Source organism: Melopsittacus undulatus, chromosome 3, assembly GCF_012275295.1.
Source record: "Melopsittacus undulatus isolate bMelUnd1 chromosome 3, bMelUnd1.mat.Z, whole genome shotgun sequence".
NCBI lineage: Eukaryota > Metazoa > Chordata > Aves > Psittaciformes > Psittaculidae > Melopsittacus > Melopsittacus undulatus.
Genome location: NC_047529.1, coordinates 77,496,648 through 77,522,532, shown reverse-complemented (window position 1 = coordinate 77,522,532; position 25,885 = coordinate 77,496,648). Strand labels below are relative to the sequence as shown.

Genomic DNA, 25,885 nt, shown 5'->3' with positions numbered 1-25,885 from the left:
AATTTAGCTCTAGTTTCTTGAGTGTAAAAGGTGCAGTTTCCTTTCTGCACCTCTGGGGGATGCTAGTAAAATTCTGCAGGAAGGCTAGTCAATGTGCACGGCTGTCTGAGGAGATCGGCAAGAGGTGCAAAAAGGGATCCTGATTTTTGTATATAATTACGGTGGCAAGTGTTTTCTGATTGGATTTTTTTTCGTAATTAAAAATGGGAGAAGGAAAAGAATCACATAGGAGAAGTTGTTAGAATGGATTTAATTATAAAGCAATTTTATTAGGTCATCTTTTGAAATTAAAAGAAATCGGAATACAAGATTTGTGATATAGTAAGTAGCATCTCTCTCAGGGGCCTTGTTTCAATTTAAAATGCCATTAAATTGACTAGTGGCACATAAAAGTTAGTGTCATAAACCAAAAATTATGATAGAGCTAATTAATTACATAATTATACCAGGGCTATCATTCAGCTTGTTGGCTTGCTATCATAGGCCAGCATTACCTGGAGTATTCCATATAATAAATGTATGTGTCCATTCACTAGATTCTTCATTCCTCCGGGATAAATTTGCAACCTGTGCAAATATTCCATTATAATAGGAAATTACCAGAGTATGTATTATACTCTAAGCACTAGTGGATAAAGGGACACAGTGTATTTGCTTTTCTGCTTAAAAGCAACTAAGGAAGATTTATTTTATTCTGAAAGGGAACAAATAGTTCTAAATTAAGCTTTGTGAGAAGGACTTTCATGTTTATTGAATTCAGTGCTTAGTGTCTGATCACCTGATCGAGTTCAAATAGAAACAGAAGAAAATGGCATTACTTTGAATTAATAGATAATCATAAAGGGTTTAACTGTTCTGTGTCCTGTTGCTCAGGACTTTAATAAGATTTTAGGTAAGAAGAGGGAGTGTTTAGTAATCCAAGCAGGGATTTGGAGGCCAGAGCCTCCTAAATTCATATCCAGTGTTTAATACTGTTCTGTCTCCTTTGGTAGAGTTGAGTGAGTCACTCTTAAGACCACAGTTTTCAGAAATAATTTATGACATTTGCTTGTCCATGTGAGTGTGTTCTTCCAAGGAAGTGCCTTTCAAAGTCAGTTAATGCCAGTGGAAGGGAACATCTTTCACAAATCAAGCACAGTTTGGCTCAAGGTACAAACCTGGAGTTAAAAATATAATGCTTCTGCTGTCACCTGCCTGCTTTTAAAACTTACCTGACTGTATTTATCTTTCTCTAGAGTATTATGAGGGTTAATGAGCTAAAATTAACAAAGTGTTTGGAAAATGGAAATTTTCGGCACTGAGTCACATGATAATACCCTGCCTGGTGCTTGGTGGCAACCACCAGGCAAAAGCAAAACAGAATTTACTTTAAATCACTGGCTTCATATAACTTAGATGGTAATAGTTCGTCCACATTGGTTTATGGTTTTGTAACTGCTTAGCATAACTGTGCTGAATGCTTTTTTCTGTGTATTATGCTATGTTAAGGATACCCAGTTATATCTCATGGCAACTTTGGCAGCCTTTACTGTACAGAAGGGAAGTGATTGACTTTCTCCAAAGCCACTAGCTCTGCCAGTCCTAAAAGTAATTCCCAGGGAATTTTCTGTGAGAGTGATTCATTTTCTCCAAGAGGTTGCTATACCCTTGTTAGCTGTATTTTGGACCTGCTGTGGTAATATCATTTGATCTCCCCCATGGCAATGCTATGTGGTGACTGTTTAGCCACTTGGCTAGCAATAAGCTTATCCTGGAAAAGAAATGAGATCAAGTACTTTTAAAAAATGCACTTGTAAATGTGGAAAACCAAATAACAGAGCAACTGAATTTGCTTCAAGCCCCAGTGCTAAGGAAATTAAACAAATATTTGTGTAGAAATAAAAAATGAGGGAATTGGACTGGAATTCTTACAACTGGGGAAGAAAAAAAAAACAAACTCATTTTTTTCTCCCAGTGGATATTTGAGGAATAAACAACAGAGAATGCACTAGATTGAAAAATGTATATTTAGGGCAACCCCATGTGGGTTAATGGTATATCTATAGAGTGCTGAGGTAGGAGGTAGAAGTGTTAGGAGGTGTGAAAACCCATTGCAGTATGTGAGTTACTGTCTGAGTTGTACTTAATTTTCTTTTATCCCGGAAAGTGGGGTTTTTCCACAAAAGCTATAATTTCTGGTTAGTTGACACTGTTGAAATCAACCCTAACTTGTAAATAGGTCTCTGTGATTAAGAGGAAAAAAATAAAAAGCGGGAGGGAGAGAAAAAAGTGGTGAATGACAGTTTGGATATTCTTTATTGAGTTAACACACTTTCATCTTGGTGGGTTAGAGAGCTAAATGGGAAAAAAGAAGATGATCATACTGTTCCTTTGCTCCCTGTTGCAGTCCTAAGCTTTGGGGAAAGGCACTTACCTTCTGTATGGGGTGTCGGTTCCTGTCTGGCCCCTCTTTCTAGAAGTGTGGTCCTAGGAGCATGAAGAAGTCTTGTGTGCTGCCTACAAAGGGGAGGCTTGCTCCTCCTCTTCCTCCTCCCCTGCACTGCCTTAGCCTTCCCTTCCAGCCCCACAGCACTCACCCCACCCCTGTGCTGGCAGCCTTTGAAGAAGCTAATTGAGGAGAAAACGTTCTTTCCCCCATCCCTGCAAACTTGGTGAGTTGAACCAGTGGGTGCAAAGGTTTGACAAGAGCCAGAGTCAGGTAAGGAGGGTGAGGATGAGGGTGAGCAGGCAGGTGCCAGGGGAGAGTTGGTTGCAAGGAGAGTTGCTGTTGGAGAGGGCAAGCTCTCTTTCAGTTGACCTTCCCACAGAACACCTCTTCAGCCATTTTCATAGAATCCTAGAATGGTATAGGTTGAAAGGAACCTTAAAGATCATCTAGTTCCAGGCCACCTACCATGAGCAGGGAAACCCTCCACTAGGCCAGGTTCCCAAAAGCCCTGTCCAACCTTGCCTTGAACATCTTCAGGAAATGTTCCCATTTTGGAGCATGGGTTTTGCCCTCTGCTTTCCCACCTCTTGCACTGATTCCTGAAAAAGAGCATAGTCTGTGACATGCTGTTTTGAATCACTCCTGATGAACCTACTTCACATTGTATAAAACATGGCTGGAGTCAGAGAGTCAGTCTTCATGGTGTTTGACAAGTATCTAGGATGTGTGTTGGAGAGGAGTAATGGCATTTCAACTCTTAATCTGCTGAACACTGAGATATTTTTGCAAAATACAGTTGCTTCAGGAGGAAGATGAGGAGGATCCCCCTTCACATGGGAAGTGGCTCTTCTGTTCCTGAAGACATGAGCCATTTCTGATTTTTATCTTAGTAAGCACTCACAGAAGCAAAGCATATCAGTCGACCACAAGCTTAATTTTGAGATGACTAAATTGTTATTAGGACCACATTTTTAAAATTAATTGGTTTGGATTAAATTCCAAGGTGCTTTCTGTTTCAAATAAGTTTCCCTATATGGTTTAGATGCCTCTGTAAAGTATAATTGCAACTCACAGCTTCTCCAGAAAACTTTGCTCCAACCAGGTTCGTCAGATACCACCAAGTTGAGGGAAGAAAAGAAGGGAGACAGAGGTTGACTCTGCAGCCAGCTGGCTGTATGCATCTCCCCAGGCAGCAGTCCCTGCATCCTCCTCCAGCCCCAATCCAGCCTGAATATCAGAAAGACCTGTGTGTCCCTCTTAAGAATAAAGACCTGTCAGGAGGATGTGAAACTAACGTGATCTATAGCCTCCAGCAGCTGGGGGCTGTGCCTGGAGCACTGGCTCAGACCACTCTGCTTGTTGCTGTTTGCTTGTAGTTTTTAAAGCATTTTGTACGTGCCTTTTAATATAAAGTTTTTAATACAAAGTTTAGTTTTTAAACCCAAAACTTAACGGAGAAGCATTTCTAAAAAACTTCTCCATTTAGCTGTTCCCAAATCAAGTCCTGTTTGTTCACCTAGCTGCTGTTTCAACATTTGAATTCTCTTGATTGTGCTGTAGGTCATGGCCTTCTTTCCACTCCGTGTGTGAGGGATCAAAGAATTTTTTTATTCTTTCACAGGATGCTTTTGAGCTCAGAAGAGGTGAATATTGCTTCTTAGCTTCCCAAGTTCTAAGGGCACCCACAGTCCTGATCTGCGTTAGTTGTGCAGGTCTGCACACATTGCTCACTCTTGCCTACTAGATCTCATCCGGTGGTTTTGTGTGGTGTGGGGCAACACACTAGAAATGCACTGCTTCTTTTTAACATAGGCATGTAGTTGCCTATGCAACATGACTGCTTATCTGCCTGAAAATAGATAACTGCTTGGTTTTCTTGTTTTTAATCACTACCTAATTTATTTCAGCAGGAAGCCACATAGATGTGATTGAACACACAGTGGCTGTTCATCAAAGCAAGCTCAGAAGTGAGGTGTGTGTTTACAGTAGTCTTGGACAATTCTGGGAAGTTGGCTCCCACTCCAGCCATTTGTGTGCCATTAATGCAAGTGTCTGTCCTGTGCTCATGTGAATTGCTGGGAAAAGACTAGGTCTGGCCTGTGACAATACCCAGAACCTTAGCAGCATAGAGGTTAGTTCAAAGAAAGTGTTTGCCTCTTCAGTATATGCTAGCTTTCAGAAGCTGGATCTACAGAAGCACTCATTGCCTGCTGCATGTTTTGCAATGCAGTGTTTCCCAAGAGTGTTGGTTTAATGAGCTCTTGCTGGCACTTGACAAACTGTCCTGTTGGCTTCCTGCTAGATGTGTATGCTGCAAATTAGAAGATTGTTTATGCTATAAAAGGGGACAGCCTTAAATGCTTTTCGTTGTGCTTTTCTACTGAAAGAGCATTCTGTTCTGCTTTGCTAAGTGATGTTATGATTTAGTCCCTGTAAAATCAGTGGGCCTAATTGTTCTTTCCTGGTATAAACTCCATTAAACCCTGTGGAGCTGCACCTTCAGGCTTGGTGACAATATGTACGCATAAATCATGACATTGCCTGCCCTACTGAATTCTGTGGCATGACAATATGGACAGCAAGAAGGTTTACTATGATAATAAAGTTAGAGACATCTAGATACAGACCAGTGTCTTAGGCATGACTTAAAGCACATCAAACAGCAGATATTCTGTGTTTCACAGAGGTAAGATAGGTTGAGTAATTATAAAACCTGTTTAAGCTAGCCACAAATTCTTGCTAAACTATTAACTTTTGGGGGTTTTTTTGTTGCTTTTTTTTTTCCTTTTTTCTTTCCGTTTTCACTACTCTTGTGCCTATAAATCTGAGACGAAGAAGAAAATGTACCAGTAAGGTGGTACACTTGGTACCTGGACAGGGCCAGCCCCATTTGCTTTCCAACTCTCCTCAGTGCAAATGACCTCTGAGAATGGCCAAAACCATTCTATGCGAGCAATCCTACAGTAACAGCAGAAACCAGGAGAAGAACCACTGGTAGCACCTCTGCATGTCCAGTAGCCCCAGCCTGGATTCCTAATGACAACAGTGGACTGCAGCCTTTGCTGACACTTGTAGAGGATGGTGGCCACCCAACATGGGCTCTGCTGTATCTTCCTCCTCCATATCCCAGACACATAGCCCCAGTTGTTGAACTGGAGTAGAAGGGTGATACATAGCTACAGCTAACGCTGGCTTTCCAGTGAGCCTGTATAAAGAAGGCATTTGTTATGCAATTAGGAAACTAATGTATTTAAGTAACAATTTGAGAAGCAAGTGTGAAGGTTTCACGAAACTGAAAAGCCTGAACAGTTGTCTGACTGCAGAACTTGGACAGAGAAAGTTTAGAAGGCTAAATAACCTTATAAAAACATACTATTGACATGCAGATGGCTAATCAGGCATGCTATTCCCTGGCAGGCAGCTATTCCCTGTTATGTTGCTAATTTGTATCTCCTATTGATTACTGAATTAGTAAATGAGTCAAATTACTTTGCTCCATCGTGAACAGTTAAATTAACAAAGGAACTCCCAAGGGATCTAAAGGACTTTGCTCCAGCTTCAAAATGGATATTTCTGTAGATATTAAAAAAAAATACAAACCCCCCAAAATCCCCAAAAAACAGAGCATAAAGCAACCTACAGAAAGTCACACTTGCAGAAGTAGGTGGCTGACTGGAGCTAAGCCACTCTTCAGCATGTGGCACAACATGTCTTAAGCAAGCTGTATGATACAAGAATATTTGCATTAACATACTGGCTTTTTCTAAACAAGAAAATGTGTTGTGTTAAAGGGAAAACATCACTTGCTTCACTGAAGGATAAGAAAAAAGGAGAGTCTTGTCCTGCCTGAGCATTTCAGATCCTGGCCAGAAGTATGAGTTTCTTTTTGTCTAGGCAGTATCAGATCTCATAAAGAAGTAGCCTGTTTGCACTGTCCTTCGGGACGCATGTCGAGCACCTCCCAGTGTTTTATAGTTTGCTCCCTGAAGGTAAAACGTATGCATGAGAGGGGCCATGAAGGGAACTTTCTTCTCTGGCCTGTGATTGTATGTCTTGTTTGCTAACAATTGTTCCTGCCAGTGACAGGCATCTAGTAATTCTGTGCTTAAGAACCCTATTTGAAGACTGGTGTTATGACAGCTGTATGCTAATTTTCTTCCCAGATTTAACATCTTGAATGAATTTCTGAATGGAGTTTCTAGCTACACCAAGGAGTCAGTTGTTACAGCCTTTATGCTAAGCTGAGAACATACCTTCTAGCCAGTCCCGAAACAGATTACAAAATGCATTGGACAGCAACAAATGATAAAAGCCAAAATACCTTGAAGAGATTAAAAGATTTCTGAATTACTAAAATCCAGTGCCTTTTTTGTGAATTTCTGTAACATGTTTAGTTTTAGTTGTCTAGAAACTGAATTTACATCTACTAGGAGACTCAAGTCATATTAATTTAGCAATAAGTATATGTGTTAGATGGTATCTGCAGTTGGGTCAGAGGCTTTCAGAAGAACTTGAAAATTTTCTAGAAAAAAGAGGAATGGGTTTTGAATTGGTAACAAATTTATTGTTTCACTGTCTTTTTATCTGTTGGCTAAAGCAGCATGAAAGCTGTAAACCACTGTACAGTTAATAACCACAGTTACCACCTGCAAATTGATTTAATTTACTCCAGCATTGGAGTGTGAATGCGTAAGTAATAATACATGCCTGTTAGTACCAGCTGTGGGGTAACAACTGAATTGGCAATAGTTAAAAACTTAAATAAATCCCAGTTAAAGTTACTGAATTGAGCTAACACTTCCATAAGTCTAGAAAACTTAATTGGAGATGAATAGGACTTAGTGATGAATAGCACTTAGTGTCTGTGGTACCTTAGTTGTTTGCCCAGATTCATTTTTGCCCCAGTGAAGATTAAAGGTTAATCAAATTACTTTGGCTTTCAGATTGCTGTTTCAATTGGTATTTCTCATAAGTGGCTGCAACCTACCTGCCTTCTCTTAGATTTGTTTCCTTAGTGCAGAAGGTAGCTGGAACAGCTTTTAGTCTAGAAATCAGATGTGGCTGTAGAAACTCCTTGTGCTAACCTCAGTGCTTAGCAGCCAGTTTTCATATATGGAGACTTGTACTGGTAGGACATAAGAGTGCAAAAAAAAAAAAAAAAAGAAACCCCAAACCAAGCCCCAGTATTATTTGTTTATTTGCTGCTGTGACATGCAGCGGAAATAGATCAACAGCTTCAGGTAAAGTAGGACCTTTCAGTGTACCTTTCTTAGGTGGAAAGTAGCTCTTCACACATCACTTCAGCTGGACCATTCTTCTGTTACATGCTCTGAATTTTTTTCAGCTGACTTTTCATTGAATTTGTAGTCATCGTTCTCTGGCCAAAGATGGTTTAGAGGAAGAAATCTGCTTTTATATGAAGGTCTTACAGAACTTTATGCCTCCAAATGCCTGCTGATGTTTCCAGACATGGACCTTCATGATGGAAACTCTGGAGCAAGTCCAGTGTCCTCTTGTATCACAGCGTTACTGAACCTATCTAGCTTTATCCCCACACCTCATCTTCTAAACCCTCTTCACTTTTACTAGCAATTTCTCCAGTGCAAATGGCTGTTGTGGGACAGTTAATGAATCCTCCATGGGAGTTTGAATTCTCCTTCCAAAACTCTTGCTTTTCTCCTGATCACAGTTAATGTGCTCTTTGCAACCTAGATAGAAATTTAAAAGGCTGCAGAGATTGCATGGGCTATGTACTGGATGCCAGTTGCAGCCTGTTCCCTGCTGATCTCAGGGGATAACATGAGCCAAAGAACTGAAAAGGTCTGATCTTCAAATAACAAGACACACAAATTATGAATAACTGAACTAGTGAAGCCAGCACCCTTCATATCTCTCTGGTGAAACTTGGATGCCTTCTTTAACAGAGATTGTGAGAATATCTCTTGAAAGCCATTCAGTAAATTCCTTCAGATCAACTGTTACTTTTTGAAAGATCTCTCTTGAAGTCAGAAAGCAAAAGCAAACAGAAGGAAATGCTTACATACCTATTTTTAAACTTCACTACAAAAGAGTAAATATACTGTTGAAAACCTGAAATATATTTGGTTGTATCAAACCAAAAGAAATAAGCACATGTGTGCTACCTGCCAGTTTGAACGGTTTAAATTATAGGTATTAGACTCCAAAGGAGTACATTTAGAGTTCACCACACTGATACTTGTCCAGGCAATGCTGGAATGCTTCACCTACCACTCCCTGTTTTTCAGTAAGTTTGAAGGCATTAAGACCACCAAGGCTTTGTACCTTTCTGAGAGTTGGCTCAGACTTTAGTATGATTTGCACCAGGGATTTTGGAAATATTTGTTATCTTCTCTTGGAAGCTTACTTTTCTCTTGATAGTAACATTGGCTAGAAGAATATGGGAACAGCAAGCTTATCATAATTAACTGATCAGTCTGGAGAATTAACACAACAATAAAAAATGCAGCATTCCATACACCTGGCTTAACTTTATTACCCAAACGTAGTATCTCATTTCCATCCAAACCATGCAGCTGTGTTATGGAAAAGCTCTGTAATGGGGAGAGGGAGAATATTCTACATGTTGAAGTTTGGCTTCCAGTACAATATTCTACATGCTGAAGTTTGGCTGTGTTGTGTTTTATTGTCAGTTTCTAAAGCATTTGGGAATTAGTGAAAATATTGAATGCATTCTTTCCTAGTGGATAGACTGGACCTTCTATCTTGTAATTACAGATCCTAATTTTTTTTTCAAGCTAAAATTCCTATTAGTATTCTCAGATATTTTTTGTAACATCTATCTGAAATCACTAGATAATACTAGTGTTTAAAAATGCTGTCAGTTGCTCTGATTTGAGATCAGGGTATCTGTACTTTAAAGCCTAGACCAAGCTCGAAGCTCTGCATTTGTGTTTTAAGTACTGCAGATAAAAAACTGCATCAGCAAGGACATGAAATGAAAGCCCCATTTCCCTCTCAGGTGCCAAAAAACTACAAATGAGAGAAAGATCAGTTTGTAGCAGAGTAACCACTGGAGTTCTTTATTAAATTAACATCTCAACTGGAATCAGCAAGTGACTGGGGTGTAGGGCAGCTCTTGGGGGTTTCTTCACCAATGTGCACTTGTGATATAAGCATTCTTTTACCCATAAACACCCTTTGCCAGTATCTTTACACACCAGTACTAATGAAACTTAAAGTATTTCTTGCGCCCTACTGAACAGACAGAGCCTTTCAGTGATCTGTCCATGCAGCTGTATTTAGGCATCTGTGTAAACCCGTGCTACATCGGTGACAGAGAAACCTAGGATGGGAAAGAATTTCCAGACTCAGTGAGTCCAGTCCTCTGCTAGTTGAGGCTTTCAGCAACCCTATTGATACATTTATCATATTTCATTTTAAAATAGGATAGAGTGTTTTTATTGTTTGCTCCCAGGTAAGTTGTTTATGTGATGGTTGAATGCCGATCTTTTAACTGAAGACATACATATTGAAGACACATATATTGAAGAGAGAGGCATATCCCTGGCCGATGTTATAACAATATCTGCTGGCCTTGACCATTGCTTAAGTAGCTCTATCTCACAACTACATGTTGTTAACCCCTTCTTCACACTTCCATGCTTCTTTTCCTTCATATTTCCAGCTGACGAGCCACAGCTTATAGAAGGAATTGCTCTTACTGGTCCCTGAAACCTTGTTCTATGTAATTTTATTATGGGACTGTGGCCTCATCTTCAAGGTCGTCTTGCACCTCCTTAATGCATTTCCAGTCATGCTCTTAATTAATGCTGTGTATTAACTTGGAATGATTAAAGTATTTAATAAGAGTAATTACTATTGTACTTTCTTTAATGAAACAAATAATGAAAACACCAAGTAAAATTGGTCCCCAAATCCATGCTAGACAAAATCTATCATTAGCTTCTCCTGGGCTTAGAAGTATATTCAGGCTGATCTACTGTAATATTATCTGCTAGCAGTTCTGCCTTAATTCCTATCCTTTTAATTTTAGCTAGTAATTTCCCTTGGGATATTATAAAGATTTATTTATTTACTTACTTGCATACTTTTTTATTTTTAACTAAGTTTCCAGAAGGTTGAATTTACTAAAGGCAGATGTCAGGTTAGTTTGACACAGTCTGTTTACCCATACAGTACGTATATAACTTTCCATTTATCTCCACATTGTAAATTTTTCTTTCCTAAAATTGATTGCAAAAGCCTTAGGTTACTACATAGGTCACAGATCTCATTAGATTTCTCCAATATTCTTGTTTCTTCTTTAAATATAGCTATTGCTTTTTGTTCACCAGCTGCATCATCCATGTTTCCCCATCATTAATAAAATCATTTATTAAAATCAGTGCTCTTTGAGTTTAAATTTCATATGCCAGGTTTACAGTGTTGAGAGCTAGAGAAAGTTTAATCCTCTGATGAGTTGCATGAGTTCAAATCAGATTGCACCCACCTCAGATATGTAATTTTCTAGTCATTAATTGCTACCCTGCCTCACTCTTCTCTGTTGAGGACAGACAAATTTCAGCCTGTCAGTCACATCCTATGGGACTAGCTTTACCATGAGCTTTAGGCTCTGAATCCATTTGTTGTAGAAAATGTTTGGTGATATGGTTAAAGTGGATCAATGGAGTTGTGGATACCAGGAAAGATTTAATGCTGTTAATCAAGCATCTTACCTTCACTTGAACAGACCCAAGTTTGATTCCCTCACCTGACTCTAACAGAAGAGTTGATTTAATCTCTCTCTCCTACATTGTGGATGAACATCTTGGTGTCAAGCTACTTCTTTTTGCTCTCTGTTAAGGCTAACGTAAAGGATACGGTTTCATTCTGATGCAAAGCAAACTGTCTTTGAAATCTCAGAAACATTGCAGAATGGAAACCTGATTTTCTATATTGGCATAGTCACTATATTTTTACTGAAGTAAGGACTGTCTGTTAGGGCACCTCTTTACTTGCTGAGAGTAGTTATCAAGTGATGCACTGAACTGCTGCTCCTGCTAGGCCTGAAAATGATGCCCTACAGTGGTCTTAATTTGCTGTGGAATGAGAGACTGAGTACATTTAATTTTGCCATGTTATCATGTAGAGCTAGAAGGAGTATTGTGTTCAATTATCATTGTCAGTCGAGTGGCAGGTGGAAACCCACCCTCTTGCAGTAGTTTGAAAAGGGGGTGGTTACACCACCTGCATAGTGCTTGACATGTGATAACGCTTGACATGCCTGTGATGGTTATTTGGCATTTTTTTTAAATTGGTGAAAAAAAAATTATAAACCAGAACAAGTTCTGAAGTATTATGGGGGAAAAGAAATCATAAAAGAAACAGGATCCTCCGTTCCTGTTTTCTTCTCATGGTAATTTTGCTTTCGCAGTGAGTGGCTAAAGTGGTAAGAGCAGTGCTGACTAGAAAGTAATTAAGGCTTCTTAATAATTAAACAGAAAAAAAAAGAGATAAGTAACATTTGCATTTGTTGATGGCTTCTTTATGGTAAATGAATTGCCGGATGGTCGATGTTGATGTTTTCCGGTTGATTTCCTTTGGTATCTTGGCTGGGATTGTAGCACAGATTATTATTGTCTCACACATCTGTTAGAGGATGTGTTCCCACTGTACCTCACTGCTCACAAACATGTGAATAACTTCCATATTGACCACTTGTATGTGTATCACCACAGTGATGTGGGAAGAGACATTGCTGTAGGCGTACAGAGCTCCAGGATATGCTGTATGTGTTTGTTTTTCTCACCAACTGTCCCATCTGTGTGCTCTATGCCTACTTTTAACTGAATGTTGAGTAGTGAGGAGCATGACTTAGGAAGTATGCTTTCTTTCAGTTTTAAGTGCTTACATTGTAATTTCTCTTGAATGACTGAGTCACATATCTGCCTGCGAGCAAGACACAACATTGTAGGAGTAATGGCATTCTTCTTTGGTGATGCTGTTGGTAGATGAAGGTGCTAAGCAGGTTCTCAATACTTGGTTGTTCATTGCTAGAAACCAAGCAAAAAGTTTGTTACGTATTTCATATTGTGTAGTTAATTAAGCTTTTCACATAATGTCATTTTCCACCTGTACTTTTTTGAGAATTTTATTGTTTATCTGAGGTTGTGACTGTTCTTGTTTGCTGACTGTATTGGGTTTGCATGGCAGGGTTTTGGTAGTGGGGAGTCTACAGGGGTAGCTTTTGTGAGAAGCTGCCAGAAACTTACCCTGTGTCTGATAGAGCCAATGCCAGCCGGCTCCAAGTTTTGTTTAACTCAGTATTATCAGTCCCTTTTTAATTCCAGACAAGTTTATCACAAGTATGTTAATAGAATAAATTCAATGTACTACTGTAATGAAGTTGCATAGTCAGACTGAGTCATGGTATACTCACCACTACTATGCTGGGAAGCCCTTTAAGCAATGTTTCCAGCAGAGAAGTCCATATTCTCTTTAACTAGTCAGTAATGTAATTATAGTGAGGTAAGTGACATTAAAGATAGCTTTTAAAAAATAATAATATTAATTAAAAAAAATTGTCAGGAGGTGCTGATTTGACCTCACATTTGGATGATTTTTAGGAAAGTCTATCTCCTTGCATTCTTTCCTGAGCTCATGGCCGGCAGTGATCCAGAATATTATATACTGGAACGATTTCATATTTGCACAGCTATGAATTAATTCTGTTCATAGTCTCTACAGTTTTATTACTAGTTTTCCCTGAAAGGATAGTGGTTACACTACTACTTTTTAACATCTTTGTTAATAAGAATCCCATTGTAGAGCTAAATCTAAATTTAAATATTCAAAGAAAATACATTTTGTATGGTTTGGCTTGATGCTCCCTTTCCGTGTAGTACTGTAAGCAGAGAGAATTCCAATATTAAACTTGCTGCTGTATTGATGTCCTTAGGCTTTGCACTTGAAGTTATCCATTCTCCAAGGTAATACTCATTTTCTATGCCCCTTGATTTGGCTGGGTTTTTTTGTTTGTTTGTTTTTAGCTATGCAGCTGATATTGGTGTTTCTGTGCTCTCTGGGAATAATTTGGTGGTTTATATGAGCAGATCCAAAGGAAGTCTGCCTCCACAGTAAGAGAAGGAAAGGGAGACAGGATATGGATGCTAAACTGATCAGTGAGCCATATGTCCTTCCTTCCTTCCCTCCCCCTGTTAGTTTGTCATGCAACGTGCAGTAGGATGTCCTTTTTCACCTTGGATCCTTTCCGTGTAACTTTTTTTAGGTTTTACTATTTAAAATAACATCTACTGTTGCTTACCCTAACTACCATCAGCAACACATTCTGCCAATAGCAAGTGCTATAAAAATGGTCAAGGCTATATAGACTGCTGACAGTCCTATAGACTACAAAGGAAAAACAAAGATTGGGGTGAAGGGAGGAAAAGATATATCATCTAGACAAAGGGATATAATGTTCTGTTTACCTACTTGGGGAGGTTTATCCTGATTTCTTCTGTTCCTGTTGTCTGCTGACCATTTTATCTTATTTTCCTCTTCCTACTTTTATACTTTCTCTTTATTGCTTGCATAGATTAGTTTTACTTCCTCTTTTGTAAAGGACAAATGTATTAAATGCTCACTGTGTAAAATCAGGGAAAAGACATAGGGTTTTTTTTCTCATTAGATAGCTACCTGAGGTTAAACTCTAGATCCTTTACGCCACTGCAGAATCTATCTCAGTCGCATGTTGCTTGGAGGTATAGGGGAGAAGAGTGTTAAAACCGAGAAGGCAAGTACAAAGAGCACAACCGAGAAAAAAAAGGGAAATAATATCCTTGGCATTGACTCACTCCCCGAAAAAATGTTGTTTAAAAGTCAGTTCAAATTTTAGGAATAGGCTTACCTTTTGTATACCCAGGAGTAGACAGTGGTGAAAGTCAATCGGCATTCCTGGTTTTACCCATATACGGAAGAGAGACTCAAAATTACTTTAAAAGTAGAGGGCAGGAGAAAAATTTTCAGGCTTGGTGAAGGAAGAGGGATAAAAGCATAATCAAATAAATAGACAAGTCACATCCCTTTTAAGTTGTTAAAGAAGATGGGTGGTTGTTTGATGGAGCTATATAAAATATTTTTCCTGCAAAGGTGGTAACTTGGTGTATTGAATGTTATGTAGGCTCTGAAATATCAGGAGCCATACCTGTTTCCAGGAGGAAAAAGTAAAAAAGCTTGAGGAGAGAAAAGCAGTGGGACCTTGGTTATGCAAGGATGGGGAAATGACAGAGTAGTCACATCTTTGGTATCTGGGTGAAAAGTGTCAACCTTTATGCTAAGCTGGGCATAGGCACCTTAATAACATATGGAAAAATAAAATATCAAGATGACATCATGCTTAGGTATTTGCATAGGTCTGTCTGCCATGTTTAGTTTTCCCAGGAAGACTCTTCCTGGGCCTAGGGTGCTCTTTTGGCCATAAATTCCCATTTTCCTCCCTGCTTCAGTCCATATTTGTCAATTCTTGCTGAGAGGAGTTGGTCCTGGTCTACAGGGACAACAGCAGCACCCAGGCAGAGAGATACTGTTGTCCTCACAATTCATTATTGCTAACTCTCATAATTTTACTGCAAGATGAGTGATATTTATTTTAATTACCACCTCAGTTGCTGAAGTCAGTGATTAAATGAGAATCTTGCCTTTCACTTAAAAATAAATCTCCAGCATTTGTAGGTGTTGAGAAAGAGCTTGAAAATGTGGTAATATGGTGTGAATTATAGCCTAGAGGCTTAAAGGCTAGAAAACAAAGCAGCAAATTAAAACAAGGCTTAATTTTATTACTATTTTATCATTTGAGGCTACTCAGGTTGATAATACTGCAGCTCAAAAATCACTTCTTCATTTCTAGGAGTTTTAATTAGAATTTCCATGTAAATATCTCTTCAGATTTTAAGCAGCCAATTGAGGAACTGTAAAGAAAAAACCCGTCATTTTTATATGAATGTTCAGTATTGTTGAATAGGTCTTGAGTTTACACATAAACGTTATTAAAAGCTACAGGCTGTCAATAAGTAGAGCAGGGCAGCACCTCCTCTGGTTTTTACAATGTGCCAGCTACTATGTGCATGGACTCCAAACTTAGTAAAGTTGGTGAACTATTAGTAGCAAGAAGAGATGTTGTTTGTATTATGAACTGTGGTACCTATTCCAAGGCAAAATTCTCTTTTCGTAAATCTTTTAGGGATTCAGGACTAAGTCATGATGAACAATAGTGTGCTCATCCGAGAAGAGCTACTGAGTGCATTTAATTATCCTCACTGGCTGTCTCAGCACAGAGTGTGCTTATTACAGTTAATGCTACCTTTGAAAGCACACTGCTAGAAAGAGCATTAGATTTATTTTGGTAGATCAGATTTGTACATTGCTTCAAACAGTCTTAGGTGCCCAGCTGCTGTTTTGAAAGCAGAGTTTCCAGGCATAGTTGCTCCTTGCCTTGACCTTTTGTGTTTTTTTTCTGCCAGGTGGAGAGGATCACAGATTTTGTATTCCTTCTCTACTATTATTTTGGCTAGTACCAAAAGTATTTGCAGATAAAAGCAAATAATTTTCCTATTCCTGTCCAATAACCGTCTAATTTATTTGTTTTCTTTTGAATGCAGATTTTAGTAACGTGCCTGATGTCACATCCGGCTTGAAAAGGAGCGGTACTGATGGCATTCTGGACCAAGTGCCACACAGGGAGAAGGCTGATCCACCTTTCAGGGTAAGAACATGCTTGATGTAATGGTTGTTATGAAAAAAAAGACAGTGTTGTAGTGTTAACACGCTGCATTTTGTGAACAAGAATTTAATGTATAGCACTAATCTGGGGGGGGGGGGGGGGGAAGGGAAAACCCAACAAAAACAAAGAAACAAACAAACCCCCCCCCACCAAAACCCCCCAATTATGTGTATTACCGTTACTTAGTGTTTTATTATCTTGAGGTCACCTGACAGATCATTGTCTTTGGCACAGCTGATGGGTCTCCAAAAGCAGTATGATGAGTGCAAATGGCAAATAGGTTGAGACTTGTCAAATTCATCTTTGTTGCTTGAAACCAGTTCTCAGAGAACAGTACAGCTACTACAGCCTTCAAATTGATTCAGTTTGGTTCATGTTTTCTTTTTCCTGGTACTTCTATGGCTGTTGTTAAGACTGCAGTGACCATAGCAACACTTGCTTAACATCAGTAGTTTTAGACTGAACTGCAGACTTGGAGAGGAACAGTGTTTAAGAGCCCAGCCTCTAATTTGGAGTGCCTTTGTGTGTCTGCAGTTACTGTTTGACTTCGGTTGAAGTAGTAAATGCTCAGACCTTCTCTCAGTCAGGACCTTGGAAGGTGAGGAAGGGACCCCCAGAATCGGTGTCCACCTTTGAATGTGTTGATCTTCGAACAGCAATTTGTGTCTCAGAGCAGTTTTGCTCTGAGTCAGTCAAATTGCAACTCTTGTCCAGCTCAAATGCATATTGTTTTGAACCTCTAACTGCTACCATGGGAGTGTTTTCATGCTGGTGGCCATAATTTTACTAGGCATTGCAATCCTGACAACAGAAACATTTTTATTACTTCTGTTGAGTTGGTTATATCTCCAAGCAAATTTATGATAACACTTGTATTACACTCTTGTATAATACAAATGAAGTTATAAAGTTCTTATGGTTCTGCAATATATTACTGTCTTGTACTAGGTTGTATGAAAAATTGGTAGAGATAAGGCAGAACATAAAAACTCAGAAGACGAGAATAGGGAAGATATATTGTGCCTCTAGCCATACGTAGAGGAGCTGATCCACTCTTACTTTTGGAATTATTTTGTACTCTGCCTTAGTCTATATAGGTGACTTTATGCAGTTTCCTGACAGAGTAAAGAGAAGCCCGGTGACTGTGACTCTTCAGCCCATCTCCTGCTGCACAGGGGATTCCCACAGAGATAATCTATATCCTGTGAAACATACTGCTTACACTACTAAAAGGCTTTGCAACAAGACAAGAATTAACTGGATTTTCCTCCCCCCTAGGACACATTGTTCCTTTGGAAGGGGAAATGTGAATTTCTGTACTGTCCTGTTTCAAGGCTTTTGCAGTATTTTAGAGGCAAGGATCTTTGCAGAAGCACAGAAGAGGTGACCCCAAGGCTTAGGATGACTCTGTAGCTGACTGTACCATCAGGCTAGTGCTTGGTCAGGTTCCCCCAGGTGCCTCAGGGTGCCCAGCTTGCCCTGGCTATATGCACACCCCCTCATGCACTGTGTGGATGGATATATGTGGCTGAGCTCCTGTGCTGATAAAGGGGAGGAGGTTTTGGAGCATCAGCTTTACTTTAGCAGAAAAACAAAGCCAATCCTGATCATCTGTGTCAAATACACCAGGTGACAGAGATGGAGAGTTCAAGAGAACTTAAATACACCAAGAGCAATTCATGTGCACTAGTTGTTGTGCTGAATGCACTAAATATGCTCCAATGCTCTAAATGATATGCTGCAATTAAAGATAAAAAAAAAGGAGAGCAGGAAACACAGATCCACTCCTTGCCCTCTCTGCAGCCTCAAATCTGTCATGTCTAGCAGTATTAATGGCTTGTACACAATTTGATGAAGTAATGGGCTATGCCATGTTGCAGTTCACTTCTTGGGTTGGCATGCGGGTCTGCTAGTGCCCTTTTAGAAAATTATCTGACGCTGTCCTAGTTTTGTAGGTACAAGGGGGGAAAATGGCTTGGTAGAGGCAGTCTGACTTGAGCTGCAGCTGTAAACGAGCCTGTGACAGCTCTACAATTTCTGCAAATGGTTTGTAATTGATTGCTGTCTTTCTGTTGGAAGGTGCCTATTACTGTCAGAGCTTTTTATCTGAGATTTTGATTTCTCCAGTAGATGCGGAATTAAAAACACCCAGACCTTACAGTAAATGTAGGTAATGTGTATCTAGTAGGTGCTTTTGTGATTGGGTATAAAAGGAAGTAAAATGATTTCTGTCTTTATAGCTGTGATTTGAGACTGCTTGCCATATGAACAACAGCTATTGCTAATAAAAGCTACTTTGAGGAAATTGTGCAGCCTCCAAAAGCACAGCATCTGGATTGGGGTTTATTTTTTCTTTTCTCCTTTGCCTTCTGTTTCCTGCACGTGCTAACTTGACCCACGCCTATGGGAGAGCAGGAGTGCAGACACCTCAGCGTTAGGCAATGCTGCAGAAGTATGGGGAGAGGAAATCTGTAGGCTCTGCTCTGTAGAGGAGACGTTGGTGGCGCTAAGAGGTTCTGAGCACAGCCTGGAACAGACAGCTTGGGATATTTCAGGGGAGAGACAGCTAGAGATGCTCACTTCCCAGTTGACAGAAACTGTAGATACAGTTACTTGGCTCTGAGGGAGCAGACTGCTTTGAAGTTGAGTTGTTTTTTGTCCCATAACACGTAAGTAAATAACAGAAGTCTTAGAGCTTTAGATTTAATGGTTGCATGTCTGAATTTTAGATTTTGTGTTTCTCATTTGGAGCATTTTTGTTTGTTTTTCATTATTATCTTTTTCATCTCATACCAACCTAAGCTTAAGCATCATCTTAACTGAAAGTACAGTGAGGCGTTTCAGAAGTTCCTTGTAATTTCACAAGAATGAGTCTTTTGTTGCATGTGTACTACATTCAAACATGGGTTCATTCAGTCATTATTTTTTTGTAGCCCAAGAAATTAATCAATTTAGAATAGTTGTATGTTTGTTTCATGTGAGAACTAACAAATTAATTAGAAGGGCAATAGAGGATTGTTTCATTCCAGAAAAGGAAGCCATTCCTTAAGTTATAAAATAATATTAAAAGCATGTGGACATCAAGAGCCATCCATTCCAGATGCTTATTAGTTTTGTCAGCTCTGTAGTTCTGGGATGCCCATTTATACCTTTAATACCTTTAACTTTATTTTCTATTTTATTTAACAAGGTTAGATGTTATACTTCTAACACATTCTGCTGCAGTACATTTTCAAACTGTGTTAAAATACTGTTTGCTGTGGCATACTGTCCTTACGGTTGTTGATTATGGAGTATGTAGGCGTGCTGTTGACAGAAGAATAGAGGACCTCAGAAGATGTGGGAATTGAGTATGCCTGTCAGTGCAATTAGTTTTAGTTGTGTTTGTTCATTTTGAGAACTAATTATCTGTGTTTCTGGTGTTCAGTTAAATCCTGGTATGTTGACAGTTGCCAAGAATCAAGTTCTCTGTACATTCAAGTAGCATGAATTTGAATAAATAAAAAAGGCAACTTTTCCTTTAGCTACTCATGATTTGTAATTGCAAACTGTATTGTTAAAAATACTTTCTCTAACCCACAGTTTCTTTAAAGATGAAGTTTAGTAGTCTGTTACTAATTTATCTTTAATTTGTATTTTCAATATATTAAAAATATCCTTTTATGAAAGACAAACATAGCTAAAAGGTGAAATTTTACCATATAAGTAGCTATTATTCTATGGTCTGTTGTAAGAGTACTGCAATCTGACTTCCGGTTGCTCTGAATCTTTTGAGTATCATTTGAGATAAGTATTTCCAAAATCATATTGAATTTCAACAGACAGAAAGAAGGATCTTCAGATAAATGCATGTGTGAGGGGGGAAGGTATTTTACAGAACTCAAGAAAAAGCCTTAAAGTCTCTTCAAATATTTCACATAACTTCATTATATTTTCAGCTGTATCTTAGAGTTCTCTATGAAACCTCAGAAACCCAGTAAAAATAGCTAATGTGATGCTTTGTAATCATGGTAAAAATAGTAAATGAATGCAGAATGGTTTTATGCTGGCATCTTCAAAAATTAACATTGCAGATGCAGAAACGGAAGCTACTCTTCTCAGTGATGAGACATTTTGGATGTTAACAAGAGTTTGCTCTCTAAAGAATGGCCAACTGGTTTGATTTTGCAATATTTTTGAAGTAGTGCTGTATTTCTTTCAAACAATGAAGCAAAATTGATTCTGGCAATAAGTTGGGCATAGAGACTTACAGAAATTGCCTTTGCTTTACTGTTAACTCTTAAAATAGTCAGTCTACTCTCAGAATGGGTTATTGATCATTCATTAGTATGCGTATATATGGCCAAGTCTATCCCAGCACATCCTAATAAAAAATAAGTAGAAAATACTACACACTGCAGAGGGAGAAAACTTTTTTTTTTGGGAATACCATTCTTAATGCAATGAACAGAAAGTATGGTGAAAAAATTCTGAACACCTTTCCTTAGCATGGACTGCTTTAGATTAGCTCAGCTCACTGCTTCTCCACTCCTGTGTTCACTTTATGTCTATCTGGTGAAGGAATGGAGGATTTGTGACAAGTCTGGTCAGCAGACTGAATGGCATCTTTGGCAAATGAAAATCTTCATCTCTGCAGGATAGAACATTTTCATCAAATACTTTCAGCTTTTTATAGGGATGAGGTGCAGATCAGTATTATGGCCCTACTTGAAATGTCTGTATTTATAGATATAGGGGGGGAAAAAAAAGAAAAACCTATGTACTTGAGCATTTCAGAAGTCTGCTTTTGGATGCTCAAGTTTCCTACGCTATGTCAAATCATCCTTCCAGTGCTGTTGAAGTTTGTGTATTCTGTTTATTGTGATGGCAGTTGTGGACAGTCCTCCATTTGCCAGACAGGAGTTTTTGCATGTGCAGTGAGAAGCAGATGTTTCTATGAACTCTGTGTGTCTGGGACCATGGTGAGGAATCTGGTTTTTGGTCTTCCTGCATGCAGTCCTGCTTCCTGTGCTCAAGGAGCCGATGTGCAAATGTGCCTAAATTGGATAACTGTTGAGGTTTTTCTCCAACCCTTCCAATCTAAAGTGTATGTGCAATTGAGCTGCTGATTTGCATGTCAGATGCTGTCCAAGTAGTGTGAATGCCAAGGCTGAGGCTGGGTCACAAAGCAAACCCATCTTCCCACTGCTGTATCATCCAACTACCACCACAAGTTTCCCAAGATAGTGCTTTCAACCGATGAAAAACGTGTCATAATTTCAAAAAGGAAATCCTTGTGTTGCCTATTAGCTGACTTCACATGGCTATTTCTGTAATGAAAACCAACAAGTATTGTAAAGAGTTTGCTACGTTTTTAGTTTTGGCCTCTTGTATATACAGCATACCCATGTACCCAAGGGATGGCTTTCATAAATTGAAGAAATTAATATTTTATCTTCAAACTGTCTCAAACTGATTTTGAAACCCCTTCATTAGAAGTAGTGCTAGAACCATCAAGTTCTCATTCAGAGAGGGTAATTTAAGGGTAAAAATCCTGAGATATAATATGCGTTCAGGTCTAGGTTTAAACCTTAATTAAAGAATGTCTGTCCTGTTGCTAGTGGCTGAATTCTCAATTGTTAAACTGAAAAATGTGGTTTGATTTTTGGGGAGAGGAAGTGGGCAACTATGACAGTTGCTATGGAATAGTAGAGACAAAAGCAATTAGTAATCATTATTCATGTAGTCCAATCCCAGCAGAAAATTAACACAATTGTTCAATGTTTATGGTTTATTTTAATGGTATTTTATTTTCTAGAAGAAAGCAAGTGAATGCTAGGAATGATGTATTCTTCTGACTTGTTACCTAGAAAACATTGTACAAGCATGTGATTTGTAGCATATGTGCTGTAGGATAGGTCAGTACACCATTACTCAAAGCATACCCACTGACCTTCTCTTGGCACTGTCAGTAAATGCTATATATATGGTCATGGTGGTTACGTTACTTATTTTGATCTGGTGATGACACTCACTTACTTCCAGAGGTGAGATAAGGATCATCAGTCTGAGTGTGTGTTTTTAAGAATTGGATGATTGTCTTTCAGTGAGTAAATGTCGAGAGATGTGGGTTTTTTTCCCATCAAAGCCCAACAGTTTCCTAGTAAAACTTTTCAGTGAGAAAGTTAAAGATTTACCAAAATATACTGAATCAGAAAGAAGATTTGCAATGATATGGTGCATAAAACATAAAAAGTGAAAAGTACAAATTGTATTTTGATTATGTTTAGAATGGTGTGGCAGTGTATGTATGTATGTCAACATGTGTCTGGTAGGTTTCAGAACCATATTTCTCTCCATTTGGTACAAGTGGCATCCTTTCTTGTTCATCAATTAGTGACCTTTATACCCAAAAAATCCCCAAAGAAATGTTAACATTGAAATAAAACTAGGGGAAATCTAAAACCAACCAACAACAAACACCACCACCCCCCCTCCAAGCAAACAAACAAAAAACCCAAAACAAAATAAAAATGTGAGTGGATTAATTTTAAGCAAAGTCTGTAAAATGTAATTCTTCAAGTAAATTTCAATTGTAAAATGTCATTCTTCAAGTAAATTTCAATTGCTGAGTTACACTGAAAGAAAGCCAAGCAGAAATGAACAGAAACTCAACAGAGGTCCCTCTGGGAAAAGTAAAATAAGAGGAAGAAAAAACTACTGGGATGCCCATAGGGCTCCAAACCTATTTCTTGCATGGACGCAATCTAGGTTAAATGATGTTCATTGTGGTAACTTCTCATCAGCTCTATTTTGCATTGCCCAGGCAGTTTGCACTTGCACAGCATGTCATTAATTGCAGGAGAGCTGCCTGCCTGAAGGTTTACTCAGCATCCATAGGACATTAAGGATCTTTATTTTAATTTTGAGAACTTTGTTTTAGCAGTTGATGAGATCCAGAAGCTTGGGGAGTAGTCTGCAATTAACATCTTTTTTTTTCTGTTCTTTGTAGGAAGGGGTTTAACAACATAGTACTCTCAAAATCATGTATACTTCTCTGCAATACAAGTGTCATTTCCTTCCAGATGTGAGATGCATTTAGGGAGTGTAAGAGGTAACATGGGAACATAGCATGTTCCTCAGCAGTGGTTTTCCTTGACTCCATTGTGCCTGGAGGAGACAGTTCTGCATCAAAAGCTAAGGAGAAGCCTATGGGGAACTCAGCTAATTATTGTGCTTCTCTTGCAGACAGGCCAGCCTATAGTGAACCCAACCAGAGTTGCTGGCTCCAGAAGTGTGGAGCCATGGCTGGGCCCCTGCTGTCATCATGTACCTTTTGAGAAGTGTATCAGTGATATGAGTGAAATTGTAGCCTGTTAGAAGTCTGTAAAGATTATTCTAATTAATTTAGGTTTCAGTATTTTATTCCATCCCTCAGAGAAGACACCAAAATTGATGGATTACAGGTTAAAGAATGCTTGCCATTGACTCCAGACCTGGATTTCACTTTGTTGTTTTGATCCTGTAGTTCTTTAAATGCATCAGACCCACAGTATAGATTGTCCCAAATTCAAATACAGCAGTTGAGTGCCTAACATAGTAAGGAGCCCTGAAACCATAAAGCTCAAAGCATGAAAGGTGCTATATTTAGAGTGAAATCTGTAACCAGATGTTAGGTCAAGATAGGGTCAAGGATGGAGACCTGTGTGCATAGTTACTGGTAGGGAGGCACAAGGATTGCAAGAAAGAAGAGCAAAGGGAAACTGCAGTTCTTGCATGCAGAGGTGTGAACTTGCGTTGCTCTGTTTTGTGCTATTACACTGAGTCACTGGCATTTGGGGGTGATATTTGTTGTCTTTCCTCTGGCTGAAGGAAATGTCCTTTCAAAAATACCGTGGCAGTTGTCAGTGCAAAATGCGCAGATGTTTTTGACCAGGAGAAGAAATTGTGATGTATGGATGCTTGCAAATTAAGAAGCCAGTGGGAGAATAACTTAAAATGCAGCTTTTCTTTGTAGTCTTCTGGGGAAAATCCACAAGGCTTGCCTGCAGGTGAAAAGTGTATGACAACAGCCCTGGTTCATTGCGACAGGATACAGTTAGCAGTGTCTCTGGAGATGCTTGTGACTTCACCAGTGAGGGGCAGGAAGTCGTCTGGGAGTCCACCACCCTGGGCCTCCAAAGGCAGCCTTTGTCACCTGCAGTGCAGGATATGATGGCAGCATTTCACTTCACAATGAAAGGCAGTTATCTAATCGCACTTCTGACAGACCCAGGGAACTGAGTAACCTCTTTGCCCATTGTAGATTATTTGGTGGGATTGTTTTAAGACTGTGACACTATTCAGTTACCATGCTGACTATAATGTATGTGTTTTCCCCTTGTGATGGAGAACATTGGAGCACAATTTTAGTGCATGTCAAGGTATGTCATGTGCCCAGCAGTTACCCATAAGGCGCAAAGTCTCTGAAGGTTTTACAAAGTTGCAATACAGAATTTCAGACAAATATTGCATTCTGGGTGCTGTTACATACTTCAGTGAGGCTTTGATCCCTATTTTGCGCTGTCAGGAATATGTAAGGCGACAGGTAGACCAGCAATTCCAAAGCTTAATAAAATTTGCTACCTGCAGCTGATTCTGCAAAATCAGAGATAATAAGAGGTCAGTTGAGTCAGATGCACAGGGTAGTTCCACCAGATTTTCATGTTCTGTTACCTCTTGTCCATAGCACTATGTGCCGGTCTGTACTTGATAATTTACATAGACCTTTACTCACACGGTGATTATTTCCTTCTGAGGCAGCAAAATCCTTCTGTAGTGCCTAAATGAAACCCCAACAAAACTAGGGGAGAGTGATGTGGAGTTTGGAGGGTCTCTATTTGTATTTTACAGGGAGATTATTTGGTCTTTTAGCATTGAAACACAATATACCTGCTACTAACAAGAAGAGATTAAGTGTTGCCCTCTCTGACTCCAAAGAAGGCACAGTGCAGAAATATATTGTGCAAGATGAATGCAAAGATAATGTCTCAGTGGTTGCCATAGTTTCTAATTCAGCACTTGAGAAAAGTTTTTACATTCAGCCCGAAACACTTTGAGTGAGAATGTTACAAACAGTATTTACGATGCTTGGTATTAAAAATTAAACAGTAATTAATTTTAAACCTTTGGAACGTTAACTATTTTTTCAGCACTGGAATTAAAGTGGATGTCTTCACTGTGGCAAATTATGCTTTGGAAATACATCTTGAAGGCATTTAAAAGCCATGTTATTAGTATAATAAGTGCAATAAAAAATATTCAGAAAAATCATCCCCCCGCATTTGTAAAAATTAAAAAGCAGAGTCCCTCTAGATCACTGTAGAGATCTGGAGACCAGCTGAATTAAGCCTGAGCTTATAACACTTAGAGACCACTAATGTCATGGCGCTTCTCTTAATCCAAGATATGTATGTACATATTGTATGTTTATGTAGATGTGTGTATACATATATGTACATATATACGCACACATACTCATATCTAAAAATTACAAAATGTACACAGAAATTATGCTTCTGCTTCACTGGTGGTCCAGGCTGAACTTGCAAAGTAGCCCACAAGTGCTCAGAATTGTCCCGGAGGCAAGCTGCTGTTTCCTTTCATTCAAAGTATATACAGACAGAGCAAAATTAGCCTTTTACCTTCATGCATTAAGGGAAAAAGCAGGATGGGAA

The 25,885-nt window shown here is 39.0% G+C and overlaps 1 protein-coding gene across 2 annotated transcripts in view; it reads left to right on the top strand.

Moving 5' to 3' along the window:
* Positions 1-25,885, top strand: part of TIAM2 (TIAM Rac1 associated GEF 2) — a 134,592-nt gene that overhangs the window by 86,840 nt on the left and 21,867 nt on the right. For both annotated transcript variants that reach the window (XM_031049768.2, XM_031049767.2), the window contains one exon: positions 16,069-16,172. In XM_031049768.2, the coding sequence (XP_030905628.2) occupies positions 16,069-16,172 (104 nt within the window). The remainder of the gene's footprint in view (positions 1-16,068; positions 16,173-25,885) is intronic.